Genomic DNA, 13,604 nt, shown 5'->3' with positions numbered 1-13,604 from the left:
AGAAATTCTAGAGGACTGAAAGATAGGGAACGTGGTACCACTGCACAAAAGTGGAAGCAAGGAAGATGCATATAACTACTAGTGAAACTCGCAACAGTAGTAGGGAAATTGAGTTGTAGATTTTATCAAATCCAGAAATGTACATCATGTCAAACAAACCTTACTGATTTTGTTTTGACTGGGTGACTAAATCGATAAAAGAGTAGCTGTAGATATATAGGAGCTTATCTAGACTGTAGTAAGACTTTTGACACTGTTCCACGTCACGTTCTTGATTACAGGGTAGAAAACCGAGTTGTAGTATATGGAGTGCATTCTTAGGAGGGTAAAGCTACTAGTGGAGTACTACAGGTATCTGTACTTGGACTAGTGCTTTTTAACCCTTTGAGTGCCACCGTTGCAGTGAGAGATACTCAAAATATCCACTAAAAATGCCAGTGACACTGGCATTTTTAGTAGATATTTTGAGGATTGCTCACAGAAATGTTGCCAATCAAAGGGTTAATATCTTTGTAATATTTATAACATAAATAATAAGATTTGTGACATTGCAAATGGTATTGTAGGGAAAGTATGAATTTTTGCAGATGACACAAAAAGATATGCAACATCGTAGACACACCAGGAGGGGTAAAACAAATGGTTGATGATCTAGGTCAGGCATGTCCAACGTTGGCCCTCCAGATGTTGTGAAACTACACATCCCAGCATGCTTTGCCACCGTTTTTCTATTAGAGAATGCTAAAACTATTGCAAAGCATGCTGGGATGTGTAGTTTCACAACATCTGGGGGGCCAACGATGGACATGCCTGATCTAGGTAGACTAGAGGAATGATCAAGAGCATGGCAATTACAGTTTAATGCAAAAATGCACTTGGGTCTCAAAAATCCAAAGATTAATATAGTATTCATGGCACTATATTGGAAACTACTGAGGAGGAAAGGGATCTAGGAGTCACTATTTCAGGTAACTTAAAAGGCAAGTAAGTCATGTAACAAAGCAAGGCAAGTTATATGATTGGTTGCATAGGGAGAGGAGGCAGCAGCAGAACGAAAGTAATCATGCCATTGTATAGGTCATTGGTACAACCTCATCTAGAATATGGTGTCCAGTTCTGGAAGTCATATCTCCAGAAAGATATAAATACATTAGTGATGGTACATGGCCTACATCCCAAAACTTACCCAGAAAGACTAAAAAAATCTCAATATGTATAGTTTGGAGGAGAGATCGGAAAAGGGAAACATGATAGAAACTTTTAAATATATAAAGGGTTTTAAAAAGGTCCAGGAGGGAAGCATTCTTCTAATCCACGTATTAGAACACATGCACTGAAACTGAAGGGAAGTAGGTTCAGGGGAAATCGGAGGAAATATTAATATAACACAGAAATGGTAGTGGACAAGTGGGATAGCCTCCCATCTGAGGTGGTAAAAACTGTAGAACAATTGAATCATGCATTGTACAGACATATGTGTATCCTTACAAATAGAAATATGGATCAAATAGGGTTTGAGGTAAAAATATTTTTCTAAAAAGGGGCACGCTAGATGTGCCGAATGGTTCTCATTGATATATGATATGCTTCTATGTTACTTATTTTTCTACCACAATAAGATAAAAGCTAGAACCGGACATCCCCACTTCTCAAAATCACTTTAGCAAATATGCCCCTACAAATCTTCCTTGTTATTCTCCATGTTACACACTTAGGGGGGTATTCAATCGTTATCGAAATGGTTTTTTTCACGTGTTTTTTTTCACTTTTTCACATCGGAGAGTCCTCAGCTATTCAATCTAGTCATTTTTCGAGTATGTGAAATGTTTTTTTTCACGATGCATTTTCGTTTGATTCGGTAGCGATATTTCCACTTTTTCACTTTTTTTTATAGCTTTTTTTCGACTTTTCACTCAGACATATTCAATGATATGATACCGATATGAATGTTTCCGCGTGTATGCTCTTCTTCTCAATTTTCCTTTCACCATGTCACGGGTGACGAATTCATAGATTCAACTCTGTATTTTGTTAAGTAATGGCTCGTTTGATCTCCAGAATAAAATATATGTAGGATTGTTTGCCCTTATTTTGTTTTTTTGTTATTTGTGTGAAATATTAGTTGTTTTATTACAATTCACTTCCCAGCATTGATGCCATTGCAGTTGATTCCCAAGTGCCAGAGACAGGCCCCAGTTCTCAGCTGCTGTGGGGAAATGGTAAGTAGCTGATTCATGTGCCCCTGCACCACTGGTCTTTAATCTGTGACACTCCTGATGGAGGGCCACAGGTTGAAGACCCATTCCCTAGTTTAAACCCAAAACAAACCAAGGGCGCATGCGCTGTGTGCCAGGTGTAACTCGGTGCCATGTCTGTCTATAACAGGGCCACTACTGACCAGCTCTCTATGTTCCCATTACTGTTTCCCCTTGCAGGTCCTTACGTCTCCTGCTGCCTCCGCAAACAGCCCTTTGCAGTTTGATGTCTGCCTTGATGCCATTGCAGTTGATTCCCAAGTGCCAGAGACAGGTTTCGCTTAGCGAAAAAGTCACGGCCATTTTTCGATACATTTCACTTTTTTCACTTTTTTCACTTCTTGCTGTCTCCGGAAAAAAAACCTTTGAATACCTCGAAAAAAAAAATAGCGAAAAAGGATTCTTGATGCGAAATAAACGAAAACATATTGTTAAACGTAAAATAGTTTTTTTCGGAGCACATTGAATACCCCCCTATGGAGGGTATTCTGGTTGACCCCCCCCCCCCCCCCCAAAATGATTTTGGAAGTGCTTGCAGATCTGAGACACCTTAATATTGGGGAGAGGAAAAGATTGTCTTATGGCGGTGCACCATTTATAAAGAGAAGATCTAAAATATACCTTTTATTGGTTATACATTAAAATCTGCGAAATATGACAAACATACAACATGAACACAAGTGAATACAGTGTGATTTAAAAAGCCCGTGCGGGTTCTGTGAGCAACTACCTATCTTTTAGTGTAGATATGACACCAATCCTAATTCCTTCTTATTGATGATAAACATCTAGAGGAGAGAGGTGTATCAATTTATTTTATTATTGGGTGTGGATTGTATTGAAAATCCTGCAGGTTAGGAATTACTCCTCTGTCCACAATCTGTGACGATATGTCTGTACTAATTATCTAACCGGCATAGGTGTCCCAGCTCATTACAGTGCAGATACACCAATAAGAACTAGGGACACGTGCCGTGTGATAGGTTGGTAATACAGTGTGGTTATGGATACATAAACGGAGTGAATTGCTGCAGGACTAGGTGCTACAACTGTTGCATCTGCTTAATCAAATTACAAAGTGTCCATCAGCCTAATTATTGTAACTGTATTTTCTAGCATACTGGTGAGCATGTTGATAACACATTCAGATTGCTGATACTGTGCCCCGCTACCGCTATCAGCAGGGTCTCCCTATACAGGGGACACACTCTGCGATGCAGGCTAGCGAGCACTGGCCGTCACACTCGGTCCCGCCGACAGATAGTACAGCGGTAGTATCGAGTTGTGCACGGTACAGCTACTAAGTACATTAGAGTCCTGAAAAGGACTAGAAATAGATTCACACACAGGGGTATATTAGGTAGTGTTGAGAGGTCTTCTTCAGGGCCTTCTTCTGTAGTGTCTCTGATTTGTGAGCGCCCTGTGCAGAAAGCGGGTAGGCAGCTGCCCACCCCCCACATCGGGGAATTACCATGAGAACGTTTACATGGGAACATCGATGAAATGCTGAGCGTTCTCATGGGTGAATTCCAAAGCCGCACTGTTGTGTGCGAGCCCCTGGCAAATAATCTATTTGCTGTGGCCGCTCGCACACAGCAGCTACACATTTGCATAAATAACAGTCACAAAAAAAAAAAAAAAACGGTCCCCCAGGGGACTGATTAAACCAGAATAAGGTCCTTTATGTATAATCTATTCCCCCCCTCAACCCTACCAAGTAAGTACAAATGAGTACAGTATAAGAAACACAAAACATATTCATCGGTTTGTTATTATATAATCTTCATGGCAGCTTTATTTAATTGTCAGATTGAGGGGGATTCAATCTCCCCTCCGCTATCCCCGACGGGGGAAATAGCGGTGGGGCCCTATTCAATGCGGTCTTCCCCGAAAGCATTAAACAGGGATCTGGGCAGAATGGGCCCGTTCTGCAAAGAACGGCCATGGATTGTCGAGCTCCCAGTCGCAGCTCAACAATCCACAGCCGCATCTCGTGCCCACTCCCCCTTTTCTGTGATCAGCAGGCGGGACATTGAATCCCGTCTGCTGATTTCACGTCAGGCTGGCCAAGAATGGGACAGGGTCAAGGCTGTCGGGCTAGTCCGATAGTCATGGCCTGGATTGAATATCACCCTAAACAGCAATAATAGTGCTTATTGTCAAGCATTTATTTGTTGCAGAATGTCCACACAATGTTATTTTAAACTAATTCCCCAATCTGAAACACCACTCAATAATTTCAACAATGCATCTACTGTGCACAATGATATGGAAGAATGGTTAGATAGATAGGTAGATAGACAGATAGATAGGTCTACTTACACTGGGATACTTTCATACGCATCTTCAAAATTTTCCTGAAAGAAATAAAACAAAAAGTTGATCAAAATCTTAACTTTTATCAATTATATTATTAAGTCAAACTTCACATTTCTGCAAAGAAATTCTCTTCAACAGAAACAAATGTCAAAAGTGAACAGAAAAATATGAAAATTGTGAATTAAAACAATATTGTAGGTGTATTAGGAATGTAGATAATGATTCTAGAAAAACGATATATAGATATATATATATATATATATATATATATATATATATACACATACACACACACACACACACAAACAGGTATATTCTGGGAGAGTTTAATGTTATTACAATAGCAAAAAAAAAAAAAGTAAAAAAAAAAAAGTAAAAAAAAAAACTCAGGTCGACCTTTTCAAGTCGACATATTGCTTGTGTCAACCTTTTTCAGGTGTACAGTAAGAAGGGGTGTGCGGAGGGTGCTGCCATACAGGGGGGGGGGCAGCATTGGCAGAGGTACCAAATGAACCTGCACCTCCTCCAACTCACAGCTACTGCACTGTGTGAAGAGAACCCATATGCCTGCTCCCCTAGTGCTGTGGGATCTGGGATCTTGCTACCGCTTGGAGAGTCAGTATTTAAAAAAACAGCGATGCAATGTTTCTGCATTTAAGAGATCTAAAGCCAAATCTCTCCTCAAATTATGCAAGATATTAAGAGCCACTTTACCTAGGGAAGGGAATCAATTAAATAATGTTTTATCTAAACCACTGATCGTTTGAATCCAATGTTTTCTCACCATCCCAAGTTTTTTCCCCAATGTCCTACTGATGTGTTGGAAGGGGGCAGGGGCAGGCAAACAAACTTGTTACCCAGGCTCCTGTGCCTAAACCCATATGTACAGGTGATGTTGTACATTCAATTATGCTCCCCTCTAAATAAAATATTTTTTACAAAAAATGATGCTCATTGATTACGATACACCACACAGTATTACTGTAGTAGTCATAATAAAACTTATTACGCCACATTGTATAACCCCCTACTCCATGGGTCAAAACCTTAGTAGCTCCTACATGTATACAGCTACCTGCAGTCTACCCCCATTACCTAATAAATAAAAGCAAAAATTTGTCCTTCTATACAAATCACAGTTTACAAGCAAAGATCGTGAAATTTTCTATATGAAAATTTATTAAAAACACGGCCGAGGCAACTAAAAAAAATTTGAAATCTAAATTATTTACTGTTAATTTTTCAGTAATTAAAAAAAAAACACATTTTTTTCTGTATGTTTTGGGGGCCTTACGCAGGACCAGATTAAGCCATCAGGGGGCCCCCACTTCTCCCACTTGTCATTACTGACCGCAAACTGCATGGGAGACTATTACACTGTCAAAACACAGGAGTAAAGGCAGTATAATCTTGGTCAATGTAATATACAGTATATATATATCATATATGTTTGTCCATCTGTGCCTTACTCTGTAGGAGACCTCACAGGCTCAGCACTGCCTCTGATTAAAAACCCTCCCATGATGAGGCTGCTGCTGCCGCCGCCCTCCATGGGCCTGAGAAGCATGTGATGAGGTCCACTAATCAGGGCTCAGCAGCACAAGCCTCTCAGCCTCAGACCTCTTGTACAATGTCTCATGGGACTTAGTCAACTCCCAGTAATGTACTGCACGCATGTGCGGTTAGTGTGCCTTGGCTCCCAAAGCACCATTAACCCCTTCACTGGTAATCCCGAGAATTTTCCGGGCTATGCCTTAATGCCCAGGTTGGCAAGCCCAGAAATACTCAGATTGCCAGTGATTAGGGCTGGGCAGTGCTGCTGAGTTCATTGCTAAACTCAGGCAGCTTCAGCGCTGCCCGGCTCCCTCACCTCCGCCGCGCTCCTGGCTCACTCCACACACACCTCCCCGGCTGTTGCATTACAGCCTGCGGCACCAGGTCGCTGCATGTAGGGACAGGGCGCCGGGGAATAGGGCCGGGGCGCAGGGCCGGGCAGGATCAGCGGCGCTGCCTGGACCAGGGGAGACTGCTGTGGTTTTTTTTTTTGTTTTTTTTTAAGAGAGCGCTCCCTAAAAAATAAAAAAAACACACCACTGAATGGGTAATCATTGTCACATTGGCAGATATGTGAAGCTGCAGCACTGCCCTTCTCCCATACACAAAATCTTTAGCGAAAAGGTGGCCTAGGGGTACTGAGCACCCCCCCCCCCCTTACTACGGCCCTGGCCTTACGGCATATGGGCAGGACCTCGGAGCGAATGTTTTGTGTTGTCACGATCTTAAGGATTATTATCGAGGAGAGCTTTAGCATGCTTTGCCAGCATTCTTAGATCTCCGACTATACCAAATTACTCTTCACGATCGGAGGTAGTATGTAAACAAACTTAATTTGTTGCCAATATTACTTTAGAAAGGATTTTCACAATGTTCTATTGTTTTGAAAAAGAAGCGAAGATCGTGAAATTTTACATACAAGCGTGCATTTAAGGAAGCTAGCTGAATTGTAGCTTGTCTGAGGAGAATATTGTAAATTTATAGATTTTTTAATTGGGTTTTAATTTTATTGGTGTATAACATTTCACATGCTTTTTTATACTCTGATTTTTCCCCAATGATAAAAACATCGGTACTACCAATGTTTCCTTTCACAACACTAATTCTATTCCCACTAGTAGACAGTCTATGAGGTGTCTTTCCTTACCACAAAACTTTTTGTAATCACAGCACCCTAGAGTATCGCAGAGTTTCACTAGTGTTTATTTCAGGGTTGCCTACTTTTGAAAATCATTTCAGGGAGAAAAGTAAAAGCCAGGGGGCGGGCGTTGCATCGTCAGGGGGCGGGAACAGCGCCTGAAGAAAGGCTGTTCGGGCACATCAGGGTTGAAAAAGATATACACACACACACACACACAGCTACTGTATGCATAGGTGAATCTGTCATCAATGCTAATTGAGTGTGTCAGACACACATGCCTCTCATTCCAGCTATTCCCCCTACTAATCACACATGCATGTATTACACACATATGACATGACTGGGATGCTTTGGGGCCCCAGGCTGGTGACTGGCCGGGGATCGGCAGACACCAGCCAGGTTTTTCCTGCTATCCCGGAGCTGCTGAGGATGGGAAGAAGCTGCCCCCGGCTGCAGCAAAGAACAATCGGCCTGGCCAGCTGGAGCGGGGGGAGCGAGGCACTGGCCGGCCAGGAGGGAGTCTCGGAGAGCTGCAGCAGCCATGGCATCTGCAGAGCAGGCTGCCCCGATCCTGGTGAGAGCAGTCACGGCCTACTCCCTGGCTGCCTGCGCTGCGCAGCTGGCTGTCGGGTGTGTGGGTGGGGAAAGGCTGCTCGGGGCACATCAGGGTTGAAAGAGAGCTTACCCACGAATGCTGCACCAAAGTGGACTCCTTTCGCTCTGCTCCGCAGCTTAACTTCTGCGACGGCTACTGCGCATGTGCCAGATAACAGCAATGACGTTGCATCATCGATCTGGCGCATGCGCAGTAGCCAATGCGGAAGCGCAAAGCGGAGCCCTCTTCCGGGAGTCTCACGGACATTCCGGGAGAGTCGGCAACCCTGGTTTAGTCAAGCATCCTGCATCTTTCAAAACACATGCTCTTCCCTGCCTGGGATGTCATGCTCTGCTGTGGTGCTTGGAGTACAGGTCTGGTCTGCATATCAGTGCTGAAAAACAGGCCACACTGACATACAGTCTGTGAGGTTGAAACAAAAAAAAAAAAAGTTAGTCCATCGAGTTCAACCTATTTTTAAATTGATGCTATATTTATCCTTCTCTATGATGATCTTATATTCTTAGGACATTTTTGTCCAGGACATATTTCTAGCCACAATCTATTTGGTCTACAGTATGCTTTCTATTTATCGGTCTGGAATTTTTAACCCTGGATCTGTTTTTCCTCTAACCCCTTTTTAAATATAAGGTGGTTGTCCCAAGCAATGTCTCACCAGCATCTTTTTTTTTTTTTTTTCAATGGAGGAGACATTCTCAACCTTTTCTGGAAGAGAATTTCAAATCTTGACTGCCCTGACTGCGAAGAATCCTTTCCGCCATGCAAGATGAGCACCACAGTAGAGAGCGACACCCCAGGGAGGGAAGAGGAATTCCATGGGTTTTGGAAGATGCAGGGTGCTAGAACAAACATTTCATGGCACCCCTAGGCCAAAAATGTGAAGAAATATAGAGGGGGGGGGTTTGGAATAGATTATATTAAGTAAATTATGTTTATAGGTCTTCCTTTTGTTCAACTATGTGGTGAAGGACAAGATTCACTACTTTTTATTTCCATATTTTATAATTAGCAGCCGCAAGAACTAGATTTTTCTATTACAATGCACATAAATGTAATTGGTCCTGAACAGCCAATCCAAGGCACCGTTGTAGGTGACCGGATTCACCCCAGGGTGCCAAGGCATACAGTCGTAAAAACCCTGGCATAGACAAAGAGCAGAGGCAAGGTTACAATAATATGCTTTTCCAACAAGGACACCACAGAAATTAGGGAAGCCTCTGGCGAGGATATCTCCTTAGAGATTTACTTCTTTTTGAATATAGAACATGAACGGTTGTTGGCCCTTACTGACCATGCTCTGAGGACAGTAAATAATAATAAGAATCCTTGCACCTACTAACATTTATGAACTCTAGTGTCCATATACAAGTGGAAGTAAAAAAAAAAAAAAAAGGAAAACTAGACCTGCTGCAATCTGTTGGGAAATCACAAATCACACCAGATAGCCCTGTTCAGCGAACCATAGTCTTAGCGGAAAAATAACGCCAAGTCCAATAAACTAAATAAAATGCAAGATGGAGGTCAGTGCATAATACAGGGTAAACAGCCATGCATCATTATGCTTGCTCTGCCACTTTATACCAATTTATTTGCAGCTTTTTGTACTTAAAAAAGGTAGAGAGCAGCGTTCGTAGAGGTGAGCATTACACTATTTTATCCACCCACACGCCATGGTAGGTTAATTGGCTCCCAACAAAGAATAAACCCTAGTGTGTAGAAGTGTGTGCATGTACAGGTCTTAAAGCCAGAATAAGTGGTCTAAGTGGTCTTTATCTGTTGTCAATTTTGGTTTCTATTTTTTTTACCCGAGTGTGAATATGATGGCACTTTTGGACTTGACACAATTAGAGTTTAATTTGGTAGTTTGCTATGCAGTATTCTACTCATATAATTTGTGGTTGAAAAGTAATCTTTTAGAATACACTTCTTACTTTATTTATTAAAAACAAGAAATAGCAAAATAGCAAAAAATGTATGGTTTGGGGTTTGTGTACGGGGGGGTAAAACTAAATTAAGTATCATCGTATCTTTTTGAATAACAGGACAACGCCAGGTACGAAAATAAAAAGTAGAATGCATACCATCTAAGAATTAAGACAATCTGCAACATTAAATCAGCAGTTGGCCACATTTATAACCAAAGCCTGGACTGAATAATAGTTTCCAGAAGGTGGTGCAATAGCTTAACATTTTGATGATTTACGGTTGTTCTGAAAAATAAAGTTGACCAAACAATAAGAAAAGGTTCAAGCTCTTTGAATGCCTGCTAGTCTTCTGATAATAATGGTAGAGAGCTTCAGAGAACAAACATGTACCTATCTTAATCTTTGTTGGTAGTTCAAATGTGATCAACAGGTAATAAAGTCAATTAATTCATGCATTTAAAAGACATAAAAGAAAGAAAAGTAGTGTATGCCAAGATGAATGCTTTAACGTGTCTATTTAACCCCTTTGCTGTAGAGGATAAATCTCACTCCACAGTGACAGGGGATAGAACAAAATATAATGAGTCATTTTCAAATATAATACTCCCTGGGAAAATTGTGACGGTTGCAAGCGTGTTGAAGAGGAAACAATGCTGGTTTCTTGAAACATAAATGTAGAAAGAAAAAAAAAGCCAGACTGCTTTAGGAGTAATATTCTCAAGAATGTTAATCCAAACTGACTGACTCAACTTCTTGCTACTCAGCGGTCTGCTTTACCAATTATCTCCACAAGTAACATTGTGTATGTTTGCTAGCAACAGATCACCTATATTTCTGAACTTATTTAAAGAATACAATAATATGTATTTTACATAGAATGTAGCTACTGACATGGTAAGGCTGTAGAAATATTATACAGACACACCCAGGTATTAGGACATACAGCACTTTCCTATTTTCCTGGAAAGCCTGGAAGACTCCACATTTTGGAAAGTTAGCCAGTAGACAATCCTTTAGAAGAGGATGAGTCTGTGTTGATTAAATTTCCAGCACTATGTCATGGGGCTAAATCTAAATGCCATTACCCCCACCCCCAAAAGCATTTTCCAATATGTAGTGCAGCATAAAATAGGCAAGTATATATTTGGGGTAGACATTTCTCAGGTTGTGCATTTTTTTTTTTTTTTTTTTAAATAAATTTTATTAATGAGATGCCATGGATACATAAAGAAATAGTTAGACAAATAGACATGGTAAAGAATATGGTCCAAATATGTGTAAATTAATGCAAAAATTAGGAACGTACGCAGAGGTTCCCAAAACCTGGACCAAATACAATACAATCAAGAAAATATAGAGGCATCTCTTTTGTTTTTTGTTTTTAAAGGAGATAATATACTTAAAGGCAGTATAGATATAATGCATATAAACAAGGATAAATAATAATTTATGTATGTGTGTCAGGTTGTGCATTTTTATAGTGTACAATCTTTAATTAGTATGCAGGTATTAAACACTTATTAAACACTACAGATCAGGTAAAAACAATGTAAGTTAATTGTGGGTTTGAAAGGTGTTCTTAGATACCTTTGGGGCCCCAGGCAACAAGTAGTAACTCCTGGCAACAAGCTTGTAGGTAAGCAGCAGTTATGTGGCATAATATGTAATAGGCATCACGGTGTGTGGCATAATATGTAAAAGGCATTATGTGTGGCATATTGTGTAATGGGCATTACGGTGTGCGTAATCCTGGTGCAGTGCGTCTAAGGGGCTATACCTGGTGCAGTGTGTGGCGTAATGTGAAATGGTACTCAAGAGATAAGAAGGCCAATGGTGAAAGGTACTTTTATAATAACAGTGAGAGATTGGCAGAAGGGGAACCAGGGCTGGTTCGCTAAGCAGGCTGTAACAATATTGCTTGCTAATTTGGTGTTACAGTGCAGGCTCAGCAAGTAAGGAGGAGTGAAGTGGTATGGCCTACCTTTAAGAAATGTTTACGGTACCACCTTAAAGGGTAGTGTATTTATGTAGTATGTTATGCTCCAAGATTAGTGTCTTCATTCATAATGCACCATAAAGTACCCCCTCCCCCATTTATATTACATCCCATTGTACTACCTTCAGGTCCCAATATGCCACTCATTTCCCCTAGTTCACATTATGCCACAATTTTAGGCACCCCAGTTCATATTATGGTACATTATAATGCCCCCCACCATTCTTATTATGTCAATTATAGTGCAACAACATCAGGTAATGTCACATTAGAATGTAAGCTCTAATGAGTAGGTCCCTCCTCATGTGCTTTTCTTGAAAAACATATATCTCTGCCACCCTAATAATTGCTTCAATGTCTCCTGATGGGACCATCTTTATTCACCATGTACTTGTCCTAACTTTCCTTGTTTTGTAATTTGTTTTTTAATCGTTTGGGTTTTTTTTTGGTTTGTTTTGCTCATTTATGGGAGCCGTGGAACCTTTGTGGTGCCATTTAAATAAATTAAGATAATAATAATTATAGTGTCCACTTTACCATCATTATAACATCCACTGCACCCCCTCTTGCTTGCAATAATCACTACAGTTGTACATATTCGGCGGTCAAACACATAAAAAAGCAACTTCCTGAAAAAAGAAAATGTACCCTTAGTTAGGATTTGCACTGTACATCATGGGCAAGTTGGTGAACGATATTATTTATTAATTTACAGTTTCTTTTATAGCGCATACGATAGCAGCAGTATCTGTGAATACTTCACGTGAATGTGGCGTCCATGAGCATTGGTTAAATATTTTCATTTTAAGTGTGGATAGATAGATCCCTGAGGGCGCTAGTATCAGGTCAATGTAAATTACTGACCAATGAATAAATACATAAGTAACGATAATTTAAAATGTATTAATAAAATTCAGCATATGACAGTTTAATGTCCTTGCATGGAGGCAGTGATCCGACAAAATTTATTTGTATAAACAGTGTACCTCAATCAAGAAGGAAAAACCCAATGCGTTTAATCAAACATGACTTCATCAGGAGTTGCCTCCTACTCTAACTAAGTTAAGCAAATATTTAATCCTGTTTGTCTGTTATTTTTTTGCATTTTTTATTACATGGTAAAAAAAAAAATTATCTATTTTCTCTGCAACTTTTTTTTTTACAACTGCATTTAACTTATTGTATTATGTCAAATAAATACTTTGTTATGTATATTTAACATAGTCTTTTGTGTAGGATGTATTAAGTCGCTGAACACCTATTCCTCACACACACACACATAGATAGATACACACACACACACACACACACACACACACACACACAAAGCACACTTCTCCTTTAGACTTTAGAATGAAGACATTATAATACATACTGCTGCAGGGCTAATATTATGTAGGTTATGCACTCTAGGAAGCAAAGGTGTAAATATGAACGATTCAATTCATTGGTATCCACCTAAAGTATACTATCAAACTGTCAGACCGGCCCTTACAAGCAATTCACCTGGGGCTAGAGCAGGGAATGCATATTGGATAACGCAACTTAAGTTTCACTACAACCTCATGCTTTAGGCTTTAATTACAGAATGAAACCCCCTGCAGTGCTATAGCAAGGGCTGAGTTTGAGGATGGTTACAATTGGAATAGGCCGTGGTACCGAAGAGAGAGAGGCGGGGGAATGAGGCCCTGAGGACTGCCTACACACTGTAACCAACTTTTCCCTCCACAGCTTCGATACATATTCAGTATTAACTAGTTGACTACTGTTACTATATGAGTATTGTGTGTCAGCATAG

General features: G+C 40.4%; 1 protein-coding gene across 1 annotated transcript in view; it reads right to left on the bottom strand.

The window, feature by feature from the left end:
* Positions 1 to 13,604, bottom strand: part of TTC39B (tetratricopeptide repeat domain 39B) — a 128,178-nt gene that overhangs the window by 70,670 nt on the left and 43,904 nt on the right. Inside the window, exon 2 of the mRNA XM_083185805.1 lies at positions 4,578 to 4,612. Coding sequence (XP_083041931.1) covers positions 4,578 to 4,612 — 35 coding nt within the window. The remainder of the gene's footprint in view (positions 1 to 4,577; positions 4,613 to 13,604) is intronic.

Source organism: Crinia signifera, chromosome 1 (genome assembly GCF_055691185.1).
Source record: "Crinia signifera chromosome 1, ASM5569118v1, whole genome shotgun sequence".
NCBI lineage: Eukaryota > Metazoa > Chordata > Amphibia > Anura > Myobatrachidae > Crinia > Crinia signifera.
Note: the sequence above shows the minus strand (reverse complement) of the source record. Positions and strands in the feature narration are given on the sequence as shown.